Raw genomic sequence first — 15,093 nt, forward strand, 5'->3', positions numbered from 1 at the left:
CTGTACCTGAAAGTCTCTGAGCTGCATGGGCAGTGAGCAGAAAAACCCCATAAACTTCCTCCGTCGCCACTTTACAGAGGCCCTTCAGGCTGGGGCAATATCCCCGAGAGAGATGTGTTATTTTTGTTTTTACCTAACAAATTGTAGCAGGAACAGAATGTACCTGGTTAGGCTGCAGGGGAAACATAACTCCACATTCTCCCACTGATCTGTCCTTGGGACTTAATCTCCAATCTGTTATCGCAGCCCCGATCAAGCACTGGGAGTCAGCGATTCGGGTAACAGGCATTTTGATACCCCCTCAGGCTAGTCTTTTCCACGACCAGCTCCGGGTGGTTCAAGCCAATTAGTTTTCCCCATGAGTAATTGATTAAGTGGCGGCCAGTTGGTTCGTTCTGGTTTCGCTGTGTATAAAGTCTCCATATGCGCCTGTGTGCCGCCTATAGTATCACAGCCTCTCCATCGCTTGACCAAAAGGGACCCAGGCAGAGAGAAGAGCAGGGATAAAATGGCGGAGTTGCCAGCCATAGAATTAACTGACTTGGCCCATGCCAATGGCAGGTTCACCATTAGCACCCTGATCAGCACCGAGGACAGCAACAAACCTCACTATGGACAGCCTGACGCTGCCGCCTGTGAGGCTACCCATCCCAGCCACCTCACCCACAGCAGCACTTTCTACCTGAGGACCTTTGGCTACAACACCGTGGATGTTGTGCCGACTTATGAACATTATGCCAACACGAAGGTGGCGGGTGAAACCAATAAAGTTAGGCCCACGCTGGCAGATCTACATTCTTTCTTGAAGGTAAGTTATGTAGAAGGACTGTCTCTAGCATCGGTTTACTTGAGCAGTGCTGTAGTCTGTGCGTAGCAAATGCTCTTTCTGTACTTATCTCTGTCCCTGTAGAAGAAACATAGACTTTGAAAGGAGCCTTCTGCAAACACGGGTCATAGAAAGATTCGCTGAATAACTGTGAACCCTGGGTGGAAATCGAGATCTGTTCTTAATCTATTTACTAACAAGCAACGAAGGTGAAATCTGATGCTTTAGGTCACTGCAAATGGTTCTCCAGCTCTATTGCGGGCAACCAACAACTTCTGAGCGCTGAGTGCCCGGTTTCCACCAGGAGAAAATGTTGGCCGTTGAGACTTAAATATCAGGCAGATGGATCAGCTCATGACTCCATCAGCTTGTGTCACCATCCTGAGAGGTCAGAGGTAAATCACACGGGCGTATAGGATGAATATTGCTGCAAAATGCATATTCCCAAACTGAACATAAAACGAAGGTGTGGTAGGATTGTAACCTAACTACCCTCATGCTCTGCAATATTTTCACATCGATGACATTCTACTGCATATGAAGAGGAAGCCTGTCTGCTTTCCTATAATAACATGGCCTTGCTTTCATCATGTTCACATACAGTGAAATCTGTCTGTCTCCAGCTTGGGAATCCGCCCCCTCCTCGGACCAAAACTTCCCATAGCTGATGCTCTTCAGAGCAGATTTTCCCTCCAGGCATGGCGAGGAGTGGCTAGGGAAGAACTGTAATGGCCAGGATGGGGATTGGGAGGGTCACCTGCATTCGGATGTATTTCTAAGTTATGCCAAGGGTGCCAAGAACATGTAGCTAGGTGCCCCCCTTTTTAGCATTTTTATAAACTCAAGTAAATAAAGAAGAGAAATGACCTGACAGAGGACTTGCAAAACTCAGTTGCTTCCTAACAAAGTCAGGGCTGAGATCTTTGCCCGTGAGTCTGCCTCATAGATGGTGGTGTAGGGTTATGTTTCCTTGTCCTGTCCTTTTCTTTCCTGGGGGATAAAAAGAATGCTGTTGAAGTCTCTCTGCACAGTTATGGTCATTTACCTTGACCTTGCAGCAAACAGAGGTATGCTTGTGGTTTTTAATTTTCAAGTGAAATTAGCAGTGCTGAAAGTTCCTGGCTTGATGGACCTAGAGACTCAAATCCTGTATTTATCCAGCAAACGGACTGACTATGGGCAGGGCACGTTTTCCCTAAACTGCCCCCACTATTGTACCCCTTGCTTGGAGGGGGAAGAGGGCTCCATGGTCTGTAAAATCTCTGGCCTTATGGGTATCTATCTGCATCCCAACCCAGAACCCCCTTCTCTGTTGCCAAAGCTCTTAAGAAAGTAGTCATGGAGGTTCAGTAATTTCAAACAAGGTGTTTCAAGTTCTCTTACTCTCGCTGTTGGGAAGGGGTGTACCAGCATGCCACAGACTCAAGCAGTAAAAACGGCAGGGCTGTGTGACATGGTCAGTGCTCATCCTATTGCGAGTCACTCTGGTGTCGTGGTCTAGGTCACAGGCCTCCTCCATTGGGGTCTTTTGCTATCTCAGCATTCCATGGATGAGCTGAAGATGGACTCATTTCTCTGCAGCCTATAGTCAACAAGCGCCTGGGCCTCATTGAAACCTGCCATCATCTTGCCCCTGTGCCCGGAGATATTTGTGTTGTCCTTACGCTGCTGATGAAAGCTCCTTTTGAGGCATCCTGTGAACAGTGTTTTTCCCATGCGTCCCACCACCTTTACTAAGAGCCGGGTTTTTAAAAGTATTTCAGCACCTAAAGATGCAAATAACTGCTTATGGGGGATTTCAAAAGCACCTAGGCACCTAAACCCCACTGAAAACACTTGCATCTTTAAGCACCTAAATACCTTTTAAAAATCTGGTCTTTAGCCTCTATTCCCCATCTGTAAAATGAGGATAACAGCACTTCCCAGCCTCCCGGGATTGTGTGAAGATAAATGCACTAAAGATTGTGAGGTACTCAGATCCCATAGTGATGGGGGCCATGTCAGGCCTTAAAACAGACAGACTGTGAAAATCTCACCCATAGTTCCTTATATTTTCACAGCACTGCACAAATATTAACTAATTGTGAAGCAAAAAACCCAAAGTCTCCACTCCCCAGATCTGCTACTACTGATGAAAACCACTATATACAAGCTAGGTATTATTGTTATTTGCAAGTTCTGATTTACAGTATTTTAAGAAGAAACAGGAGTACATATCTACTTGTGTGGTGGTGTTATTCATTATTTGTATGATGATGGTGTGAACTGAAATCGGGGTCCCATTGTGCTCAGTTGTGTACAGAAACCTAGTGAGAGACAGGTCCTGCCCAGCCAAATCTTGTTAGCACAACATTCCTGCTTACCTCCAGGATTAAAAATTTCAAACGGAGGGTTGAAAATTGACAAGTTCTAATATGTTCCCAGACATCTTCCTTTCTGTCCCACCTCTATGCCCTGTTGTGACTTGATTTCTCTCTGCTTTCTCAGTCAGACAATAGCCGTCTCCACAACCCAGTGTACGAACCCCAGAGAAGTAACGGCCTGAGTGATGAAACGACTGAGGAAGATGGTGGTGAGGGTGGGGAAAAGCCTCCAGGCGAGCCAGTCCGATTTGGATGGGTGAAAGGAGTGATGGTAAGGTTTTTTTGTTGTGTACAGACCAGAAGGAAGTGTAATGAGAGAGCCTGGGTCCTATGCTGGCAAAAATTCAGGTATAGCCTGATCTTGCCACCTTCACTCTGCCCAAGTTGTAGATCACTCCTCAAGCCATTCCATTGACTTCAATAGAACCATGCACAGGGTAATGGCTTGGGTTTGAAAGTCAATGCAGAACTTTTCTTCTCCCTGGGTTCAATGTATAATCTAGCTTGTATTGGTGTGACAGATCGATGCAATCCTGATGCCTCATATGCCTAGTATAACCTGTTATATTAAGCCACATGATGGCAGGGAAGTTCAAACTTGACAAATGGAGGGTACTGTAGGTAGGGAGGAAGGATGGTCCAGGGGCTAGGGGATCAGTCTAGGTTCAATCTGGTTCAATCTTGTGTTCTGCTGCAGGCATTCTGTGTGTTACAGAGCCACCCTGTGCCTCAGTTTCTCACCTGTGAAATAGAGATAATAGCACTTTACTTGCTGTGAGTTTAAGTACATTAAAGAGCGTGGGATGCTCGAACACTAGGGTGACAGGGCAAATAGAAGACAGATTCAAAGGAAACATTTGAATAATTCTTGCACATTACTAGGTTCTAACCTGACTGCATCCACTGGGTGTCTCTGCAGCAAGCTCAGGGAGGTCTCTGCTCAAGGTGCCGAAAAAACAATCAAACAAATGGTTAGGAGGTGTAAGGAATGGGATGAGAAATCATATTGAAAATACGTTCATTTCATTATATGTCAATCAGATGCCTTGACCTGGAATACTGTTCAGTTCTGGTCACCCTATTTCAGGCAGCATTCAACAGAAAGAGTGGGGGGTGGGGCGGGTCAAAGACTAGTGATGAAATAATTAGGGGCATAAGAAGGCTTCCATATGAAGGGAGATTGAATTGGGTCTGTTATCTTAGAGATGAGACAGATCAGAGGGATGGGATAAAAGTATACATAATAATGAATGGTCTAGAGACGGTAGATGAGACTTTTCTATTAACCCTTTCTAATAATTAAGGCTAGGTTTTAATCATGGGTACTTTTAGTGAAAGTCGTGGACAGGTCATGGGCAGTAAACAAAAATTGACGGCCCATGACCTGTTCATGACTTTTACTATATACCCTTACTAAAACTTGGGGGGGGGGGGGCTCAGGGGGGCAGCCTGGAGGGCGCCATGGGTATTGGGGAGGTGCCACGGGTGCTGGGGGGATGCGGGTGCTCGGCGGGGGTGCAGCCTGGGGAAGCGCTGCGGGTGGTCAGGGGAGCTGTGGCCTGGGGGAGGTGCCATGGGTTCTGGGGAAGATGGGGCACAGCCTGGGGGGAAGTCTCAGGTGCTGGGGGGGGGGTAGCCCGGGGTGATGGTGCTGCAGGTGCTATGGGGGTGGGGTTGGCAGGGCTGGGGCAGGCTCCCTACCCAGCTCCTAGCTCCACACGCTGCCTCCGCTCCACCCCAAGCCCCGGTTCTTGAAGCTCCCATTGGCTGGGAACCGCGACCAATAGGAGCTGAGGGGGTGGTGTCTGTGGGCGGAGGCAGCACATGGAGCTGGGAACTGAGGGAGGGGAGTTGCTGTCACCCTTCCAGGGAGCTCCCCCCAGGTAAGCACCGCCCTGCACCCCAATCCCCAGCCCTGAGCCCCCCCACACCCAAACTCCTGCTACGACTGGCCCAGGGGCTGCCCGACCTGCTCAGGTGGTTCCCAGGCCAGCGGCACCAGGCTGCTGCAGAAGTCATGGTGGTCACGGAATCTGTGATTTCTGTGACCTCCGTGACAAACTCGGAGCCGTACTAATAACACAAGAACAAAAGGAACATTCAACAAAATGGAAAAGTGACATATTCAAAAAACAATAAAAAGAAATGCTTTTTTTTAAAACACAGAATGCACAACGAGCCTGTGGAACTCATTGCCACAAGGTATCAGAGGTAGCGCCTCCAGGTAGAGAGGAAGGATGGTCCTGTGCTCAAGGCATTAGCCTGGCCCCTGAGAGACTCAGGTTCAATCCTCTGCTCCACCACAGACTTCCTGTGTGATTTTGGGGAAGTCACTTAGGCTACATCTACACCTCAAGCTAGGGGTGTGATTCCCCTGCTTGTGTACGTGTCTTTGCGCTAACTCTCCTCAAGCTGGCGTGAGTATAAATAGCAGTGCAGCTGCGGTAGCATGCGTGGTAGAGGCAGTGAAGACACGGAGGAGCCATGCCGAGTACAGACCCACCAGCTTCAGGTTCATAGATTCCAAGGCCACCTGGGGCCATTGTGCTCATATAGTCTGAATGTCTGTATAACAAAGGCCAAAGAACGTCTATAAAATAATGATAGAATCATAGAATATCAGGGTTGGAAGGGACCTCAGGAGGTCATCTAGTCCAACCCCCTGCTCAAAGCAGGACCAATCCCCAGACAGATCCCTAAATGGCCCCCTCCAGGATTGAATTTACAACCCTGGGTTTAGCAGGCCAATGCTCAAACCACTGAGAGATCCCTCCTCCGCAAAGGAACAGTGACCCGTTTCTGCCTGGTTTTGAACTGGTGACGTTTCGTGTGTTAGGTGAACATGATCACCACTACATTACAGGAATAATTTTTTTCTTCCCTACATCAGATCTTTTAGAAAACACATCCAATCTTCATTTTAAAACGTCCAGTGAAGGAAAATCCACCAGGCTCCAAGTACATTGTTCCAACAATTAATGTCCGCCACTCTTAAAAACGTACGCCTTATTTCTCAGTCTGAATGCTTGGCTGGGTGGGTCTGCGCTCTGCACAGCTCAGCTGTGTTGCTGCTACCAGGGCTACCGTGGCTACATTGCTACGTATACTCAAGCTTGCGTGAGGACATGGGCGTGAGCAGGGAAGTCCCACCCCGAGCTTCATCTCTCTGTGCCCGTGTTCCCCAACTGTAACGGGCGGATAATAGCAATAGGCCTGGCCTACCTCAGAGCGGTATTGCGAGAGTAAATATACTGAAAGATTGTGACGTGCTCAGCTATGGCCCCGGGGGTCATAGAAATACCGAACACAGGCAGATCACTGAGGCCGAGAGTTTAACAGGATTCCGAACAGTGTTGCCAAGTGGACAGGGCACTGGACTAGGATTCATGAGACCTGGGCTCCATTCCCGGCTTTGTTGCTGGGAGGCTGGGAGCAAGTCGCGTCCCTGCCCTGTGCCTCAGTTTTCCCATCTGTAAAATGGGAGATGATGATCCTGGCCTCCTTTGCAAAACTCTTTGAGATGTACTGATGAAAAGTGCTAGATAAGAGCTAGACATTGACATGGATAACACGGACACCACAGAGTTGCAATAGGAAGGATTAAAAAACTTCTAGAAGGGAAATGAAGCCTCACAGTTCAGGGTTTAAACCAGCCTCTGACTGATGAGGTTAGGAGGAAAACTTCCTGTGGGCAGGTCACTCCACTTCATGGGGCTCAAACATTTGGCATTAGCCACTATTGCAGATCGGATATTGGACTTGAGAACCCTGGGTCTGAGCTGGCAATTCTGCCGTTTCGCTATTCACGCGTACGGTCAGCTGTGCAGATGATCACAGGAGATTAATGTGGCTGTTTTCCTTCTAGATCCGATGCATGCTGAACATCTGGGGTGTGATTCTCTATTTGCGATTGCCCTGGATTACTGCACAGGCAGGAATTGGTAGGTGCAGCTCCATTCTCTATAGTTACCAGCAACAATGATCTTGTTTATATAATTTGTCTCATTGTAAGCCCTGACAGAGTGCTTGGCACTATTCAAGACACAATGAAAACAGTCTCTCCCTTCCCCGATATCCTTAGGCCCAATTTTTAAAGGGGTCCAGGGGTTGCTGTGCCCTCATTGCAAACCTAACTGATTTAGGAGCCTAAATCTAATTTTCTAACGTTATTTAGGCACTCAGGAGCCCAAATCCCATTGACTGAGGGATTTAGTTCCTAAATCTTTTTTGAAAATAAGACATAGGCTCCTAAATCTGTTAGTTGTTGCAACACTTAGATCAGCAACAACTACATACTTTTAAAAATCTGGGCTTTGGTGTCTATGGGGCAGCAATGGAGAAGATGGGATAGGGCTATAGACAGAGGCAGATGCAATATAGAAATTGGGCTCAGAAGAGGACATGGTCCTTTATAGACATCCTGGAAGAAGTGGGTTGAGGGGAAGGGTGACTTTATGGATCAATGTATGGGGTGCCAAGGAAAAGGGTCAGAGACGGTGGTATTGCTTTCTTCACCAGGCAACAAAGTGCAACTAATTCCTCTTCTCTGCAGCACTCACATGGCTGATTATCTTCATGTCTGTGACGGTGACTAGCATCACAGGCTTGTCCATCTCTGCCATCTCCACCAACGGCAAAGTGAAATCAGGTAGTGTTTGGCTCCCATTTTCCTTTTGAGGGCTCTCATCGCCCACCGTACACTCCCGCTCCCGCCGAGTCCCTCGCATTCTGGTACTTTACATACTGTGCTCCGATACAGCTCTGGTAAATGCCACTGAAAAGAGAGATGGAAAAGACCTCTTAGGCTATGTAGTGTCACCCCCATCTCTCTGCCCAGTGCGGGACTGTTCCCTATATAGTGCTTGATGCATCTCAAGAAAGTTTGGGGGCTCTGCTTACCAAAAGATTGAGCTTTCAGTAGGACGGTGGGCAAAATACCTGGATGTATTAATAGGGGAATATCGAGCAGGATCAGGGAGTGGATATTACCTCTGCATACATCAGAGAGGGGAGACCACTGCTGGAATACGGTGTCCGGTTTTGATGTCCATACTTTCAAAAGGATGTTAAAAAACTGGAGAGAATTCAGAGAAGAGCTTCAAGAATTCATTTGTGGGCTGCAAAACATGCCTTATAGTGAGAGACTTAAGGAGCTCAATCGATTTAGCTTAGGAGGAGGTTAAAAGGTGATTTAATCATGGCCCATAAGTACTTACAGGGGAGAAGATATCTGACACGAGGGGGCTCTTTTGTCTAACAGGCGAAGGCATAGCAACATCCCAGAGCTGGAAGCTGCAGTCAGCAAAGCTCAAACTGGAAATAAGAGGCCACTTTTCAACAGTGATGGTGACTAACCATTAGAGATGTGGTGGATTAGCTCACCAAGAGATGTGGTGGATTCTCCGTCACTTGGAATCTTTAAGTCAAAACTGGATGCCTTTCTAAAGGATTCGCTGTAGTTCAACCACAGGTTACTGGGTTCAGGATTGATTCAGGAATCACTGGGTCAAACCAGGGGCGCAACCAGAATTTTCCTAAGGCGGGAGCTCCGGTTCCTTAATAAGTAGCAGAGGTCACGTTCCAAAAGGCATGCGTTCCCCCCTTCGCATTTCCAAGCACCACATATAGATCCTCACCAAGCCACCATCTCTCCTTCTGGAGGCTGTGTGAGGAGATGAGGACTTGGGAAGCCAGGAGCTGGGAATGGGGGCAATCTTTCTGGTGTGAGGGGAGAGGTCCTGGCTGGCCCTGGTCTCTCCTGTGAGAGAGGAGGGGGAAGAGATCCCAGCTGGCCCCAGTCTCTCTGGTTGGAGGGGAAGGGGGACAGGTCCCAGGCAGTCCCTCTCACCTAGGGCTGGTCCTTGCATATGGAGAAGAAGTGGTGATAGAAGCTGTCAGCGATTGGCTGGAGGGGAGATGTCTCCTCCTGAAGCTCTGGCCCCCGGAATCCCCAGACCCAGCTCCCTGCTTCCCAGAACTCTGGGCCGCCATCTCCTCAAGCTGCCATCTCCTCAAGCTACCGCCTCCATCTCTTCTGCTTCCGGGCCCACTCTGGCAGGAGAGAGAGCAGCTCAGCAAGGACATTCCCATGACTTGTAGTGGAGTCTCCGGACAAGGGGGGCAGTCCAGGCTGAAACTGAAATATGAAATCTGACGTGTTAAATAAAGGTTCAGTCTGTTTTTGTCTTATCAACACCTAGTTCCCTCACGCCAATGTTTCAAGAGTTTGCTCTTGTCTAGTTCTAAGTCTCCTTTCAAACTCTTCCTTCTCCTAGGCAGGGATTCTTTAGGAGCACAAAAACAACAAGGAGTCCGGTGGCACCTTAAAGACTAACAGATTTATTTGGGCATAAGCTTTCGTGGGTAAAAAACCTCATTTTTTCAGTGGCACCTGAAGAAGTGGATTTTTTACCCACGAAAGCTTATGCCCAAATAAATGTTAGTCTTTAAGGTGCCACTGGACTCCTTGTTGTTTTTGTGGATACAGACTAACACGGCTACCTGCTTAAGATAAAAGAAGCAAAGTACAGACAACGATTCATGGGACTCTGGGTACCGGTATAGACCACCAAATCCTGAAGAGAAGGCGGGCAAGGGTCTTAGAACAAGGCAAGAATCAGGGGAAAATATAGATGCCAAGGCAAAGACCGATGTGCTTAATAGCTATTGGGCTTCAGTCCATAAAAAGGAATAATAGTTAATGTGGAAGTAAGACAAGGCAGGATCTGGGATGAGAACTGGTTAATCATCACTGAACTGTTTTCAGAGAAGCACACAATTAATGCTTTTTTAAATTAGAGATGGGCCTGACCCAAACCCCAGATCCAGACTTGCCTGAACTTTGATGTTCAGATCCTGATAAATGGCCTTGTAAAATGTTGAGCCTCTTTTCCTATCTCCCTGTGTCATTGTCACTCACCACACATACAGTGCATGGATGTAGGTAGGTGTCTGCCACACAGGCCACAGTGTCCTACTTGTCATTAATTTGTGTAGAGGACAAAGAGCCATTTAAGGGCATGTTGTTCGGTTCGTGAATATCTGTGATCACCTCAGGTACTGCAATGTTGATCCTGCGTGTGCCGTATTTAAACAATGGAATGTTTCTGGCATGCGTTAGGTGGCACCTATTTCCTTATCTCAAGAAGCCTCGGTCCAGAGCTGGGTGGTTCCATCGGTCTCATATTTGCCTTTGCGAATGCCGTGGCAGTGGCCATGCACACGGTGGGCTTTGCGGAAACTGTGCGCGATCTGCTCCAGGTAAGGAATCAGAGTTGTTTCACGGTGCCCCTCCCCCAATCTCATCCGCAAGGACTTGTACCATGTCAACATTTAAGTCCTTCTTAAAGGCCAACTTCTGTCATGCTGCCAACAGTGAACAGTTGTACAAAAAAATCTGTATTTGTTCTTCCTCTTTTCCCTCAACTTGTCTGTCATTAAACTTTTTGCTCTTTACATGCCATTGCGTGTGCATTAATTATAAGCAAATTAATAATCAATAGTTGACACATGATTGGTAATTAATCACTTATAGCCACTGATTAGTTATCAATACTCAAATCAATAACCAACCATTAATAATCAACAGCAATCAATAACCATGGAAATCATGCTAAGTAGAGATGACAATGACCTAGTTGCTTTTCCACTCCATGTGTTTGCCAGTTCAGGCTTGTTCCATACAGCCTGCTCCTGCCTGGTTTGAAACTGGAAATTGTTTTTTTATTATTAATTTGTTTTAAAGATCATTTTAAAGCTGTTTATTTAGGAAGTATAAATAACTTTACAGATCCATACCTTAAACACACCAAAATGATATAGACCCACCCATTCACGCAGTGCTCTATGGAACTTAGGTAAGACGCAGCCCCAGCATTGAAGAACTCCCAGTCAATAGTATGGCCATAATGTTTTAATGTAAAATAAAAGTCTAGAAAAATGCCTGGCAGACCAGATTTAAGGTAACTGCCAACTGAAATGACTTAGCTGGTTGAATGTTGGTGCAAAAGAATTATGGTTTTATAGGCCCCTTCATTCTCTATTGTTTTTTAATAAGAATTGGAATTTAAAAGTACATAAAGACAGAGGGAAGTGAAGGAATCGGATGCTGTCTGTATGGTTAGGGTCAACTCTGCCATCAGCTTCCAGAACTGCAGACTGCTGACTTGGGCTTCCTTTCTCAGGAACATAACTCGCCCATTGTAGACCCCACAAATGACATCCGCATCATCGGGGTCATCACAGTGACAGTGCTACTTGGGATTTCCTTGGCCGGAATGGAGTGGGAAGCAAAGGTAATGGTCTCAATTGTTAGGATGAACCTAGGAATTTCCATACCACAACACATCCATGGTCCAGCGAGCCCAGTATCCTGCCTCCAACAGCAGCCAATACCAGTTGCTTCAGGGAATAGTGGAGCCAGACCCTCCCTCCAATAATGCACCTAACTGCAAGGTTCTTACCACCAGGAAAATTCTTCCTGACCCTTCCTGATGATTGGTTTTTGCCCTGCAGCATAAGCATTGCCAGCCCAGATATAATTTTCTTCTGACTGTTGAAAGTGTGGAATCTGTTCTCATTTATACGCATATCCAAATCTCTCTTGAATCTTATCACCGCGTTTGCCTCAAGGCTGTCCTTTGTCTGGTTCATTTGTTCAGATGCTGCTATTTGCCTCCTTTAACTAGCCACAAAAGTCTGCTGGCCAAGGAACAGACAAACACAGATTCAGGGTTCATGCTGCATCTTGTAATATGGGTCTAGCCAGAACTGCTGCTTCGCTCAGCCTGTTAGGTTGGATGAGGTCCATCTGTCCCCAAGTTTAGGAGGGGCGGGAAGCATGGTACGGAGGAGAGGTTGGCTCGCTCCTTTGCACCAACTAGCATTAGGGTATAAGCAGCATTGCGGCTTGCGAGGAATGCACAGGTTACTTACCCTGACCTACTAGTCACAAGGGCAGAATGTTGCTTCGGGGGGCCTGTTTGCAGCTTCCCCATTGGAAGATGGGCGAAACTTCCTTAGCAGTTGCCCGCCTGTACTTTTCACTCCTCCCCTTTGTACAGCGTTTGCAGCAGGTACTCAGCCAGCAGATTGTTCAGCCGGATTCTTTTGGTCTCTCAGGCACAGGTGCTGTTCTTCATAGTCATCATGATTTCCTTTGTAAATTACATAGTGGGGACGGTGATTCCAGCCTCCGAGGAGAAGCAGGCAAAAGGATTCTTCAGTTACCGAGGTAGGTTCCAGCGGTGGCTAACGGCAGGAGTTTGGGGGGAACTCGTACTAATTCTCATGGACGGCTGGGAGAGCCGGCGTAAATGACTGAGATTTGCAAATAAGCAAATAAACAGTGAAAAGGGAAGACAAACGCGTCCTCTAATGGAAGAGGAAGGATGGTTCAGTGGTTAGGGAGGCAGCCTGGGACTGGGAAGGCTCAGGTTCAAATTCTTGCTCGGCATCAGACTTCCTGTGTGATCTCATGCAACTTGTCTCTGTGCCTCAATCCTCACCTGTACAATGGGGATAATAGAACTTCCCTACCTCCCAGGGGGGTTGTGAGGACCAAGACATTAAAAGATTGTGAGGCATTTGGGTACTAAGGTGGTGGGGGGCAGATAAGCATATAAACTGGCTAGAATGTATTTTCAGTCAGTTTACTGTGTCAGCTGGAGTTTAGTTCTAACGATTATGGTGGAATGGGAACAAAACCATAGTTAAGGTTGCATCAGAGTTTTCTGTTCCATGGAACTCTTAATTATGATAATGTGCGAGTAAATGTTCTCCGGTCCATGTCACAAAACGAGGAAGTCTTGGTGCTCGGAGTTCTCACCATAACCGCCGCTGTTCCATTTCGGTGGAGAGGGCCTGGTTAGCTTTGTGTGGCTTATATGGCTTTTGAATCATAGAAGATTGGGATTGGAAGGGATCTCAGGAGGTCATCTAGTCCAACCCCCTGCTTAAAGCAGGACCAACCCCAACTAAATCATCCCAGCCAGGGCTTTGCTCTACTGTACCAGCATGATTATGGTTTATTGACACATGTAGATGAATACTCTAGTACAGTGCTGAACTGAACGTTTCCATACGGTCACTTTGTTCTCAAGATCCTGGCAGTTAGTCGATAGTAGGGCAGCATGCAACAGAAATGTATCTCGTTCAGCTCTGTTACGTGCCTGCCAGGAAAACAGCCTCTCATGTTAAGCGCCCGCTCTGGCCTGCTTGTTCGGCGTAAGAGCGGTGCGGTAACGAATAAGGCTTCCGGGGAGACAATGACACTTTCCTGATTGTTCTGCTGAACGTTTGCAAGATGCTGGAGGCCCATAAGGATCTACATCCAGCGACAGAGAGGTGAATGCTCCTGCAGTGTGTATGAGATGAACCAAGCCCATGTGGCAGGGGACCCAGCCCAGTACGTGTTTCAGCCCAGGACTGTGCAAACCACTTTGGCTGAGTGAAGAGTGGGAGACCATTGGGACCCTAGAGTTCTTGTGGGTGTCATTTACCAAGTATGCAAGTACTGCATGAGCCTGGTTTTCATAGGTGCTCAGCATTCACAGATCCCATTGATTTCACCCCCGGGGATAAAACATGCCGGCATTTGTCTTAATTACCATTTGCTCTTTGACATAAGAAGGATCAAAATGAATCGGCCGAACGTGGCTATTTGTCACTGTCACACAGAACGCCCATTTATTGCCAGGGAAAGGGCTTATCTGTGACAGAGCTCGATGGATCAATGGATGAAACCATCGTGATAATTAAGGCTGCGATGAAATGCTTCTCTTTCATTTAGTGAGTTACGCCATTCCTGTTGGAATCATTCGAATCCCCTGGAGCAAAATCTCCAGACAGGCAGTGGCCGAATAATTTTTTATACCCAGAAGCATCTTTCATTTGGATTCTGCCCTGTCCACTTTAAGGCCCAACCCTATAACAGATTGAGGGGGGGAAATAGCAAACAAGAAATTAGCTCATGACGCATCCTTTCCCAGCCCTCCTTAGCCTTCGTGTCGTCTGTGTAGACCTTGATTTCACAATCAGATTGGCATGGGCAGATCCATACACCTGAGCAGGAAGCCAGGCCCAAATTTGTAAACGTATTTAGGCGCTTTTGAAAATGGAATGTAACCCTCTAAATCACTTAGGCCTTGCTTTTAAATACCTTTAAAAAACTGGACACCTGTAGGCAAAACCACTGATCTGCTTGCCAAATCCGAGTCTTCGACTGTAAACTCGGATCTAACTTTATGACAAGAAAGCACCTAGCACGTTATAGGGTGCCGTATAGATAACAGTAGAACGCTGCAAGGTTGCCTCCCAATAGCAGTTTGAAACACTGCAGCTACTGTTTCAACCATTGCCTTTAAAAAGAAAGAAACATGAGTAAAATGATCTAGTAGATTGGAATTGATAGAAAAATATTTTTCTCCTCCAGCTGATATTTTTGCTCAGAACTTTGTGCCAAATTGGCGTGGACCAGATGGCACCTTCTTTGGTTTGTTTTCCATTTTCTTTCCATCGGCGACTGGCATCTTGGCTGGAGCCAACATTTCAGGTGATTTGAAGGTAGGTTTTTACCACTCCCGGCCAATACAGCACCATAAGGCAAGCGGCACAGGTTGTGTGCTATAGGCAGGAATGAGGTTGTTAATCAAGCTCTGTGTGTCAGAAACGGGCAAACTCCAGAGTCGGCAAAACTTCCTTGATTGGCTTTTGATTTTGTAAATCCAAGAGCAGGCCTGGTTTGGATCCAGGCACCAGCGCTCCAAGCGCGTGCCTGGGGCGGCAAGCCGTGGGGGGCGCCCTGCTGGTCCCTGCGAGGGCGGCAGTCAGGCAGCCTTCGGCGGCATGCCTGCGGGAGGTCCGCCGGTCCCACCACCGAATTGCCGCTGAATCTGTGGGACCGGC

General features: G+C 47.3%; 1 protein-coding gene across 1 annotated transcript in view; it reads left to right on the forward strand.

Moving 5' to 3' along the window:
- Positions 1-466: 466 nt before the first annotated feature.
- The window catches only part of SLC12A3 (solute carrier family 12 member 3), a gene marked incomplete in the record, with an annotated part of 51,941 nt that continues 37,314 nt past the window's right edge, over positions 467-15,093 (forward strand). Inside the window, 8 exon segments of the mRNA XM_034788820.1 lie at positions 467-808; positions 3,314-3,460; positions 7,055-7,130; positions 7,742-7,837; positions 10,310-10,449; positions 11,373-11,483; positions 12,310-12,421; positions 14,621-14,751. Coding sequence (XP_034644711.1) covers positions 509-808; positions 3,314-3,460; positions 7,055-7,130; positions 7,742-7,837; positions 10,310-10,449; positions 11,373-11,483; positions 12,310-12,421; positions 14,621-14,751 — 1,113 coding nt within the window.

Source organism: Trachemys scripta, chromosome 13 (assembly GCF_013100865.1).
Source record: "Trachemys scripta elegans isolate TJP31775 chromosome 13, CAS_Tse_1.0, whole genome shotgun sequence".
NCBI lineage: Eukaryota > Metazoa > Chordata > Testudines > Emydidae > Trachemys > Trachemys scripta.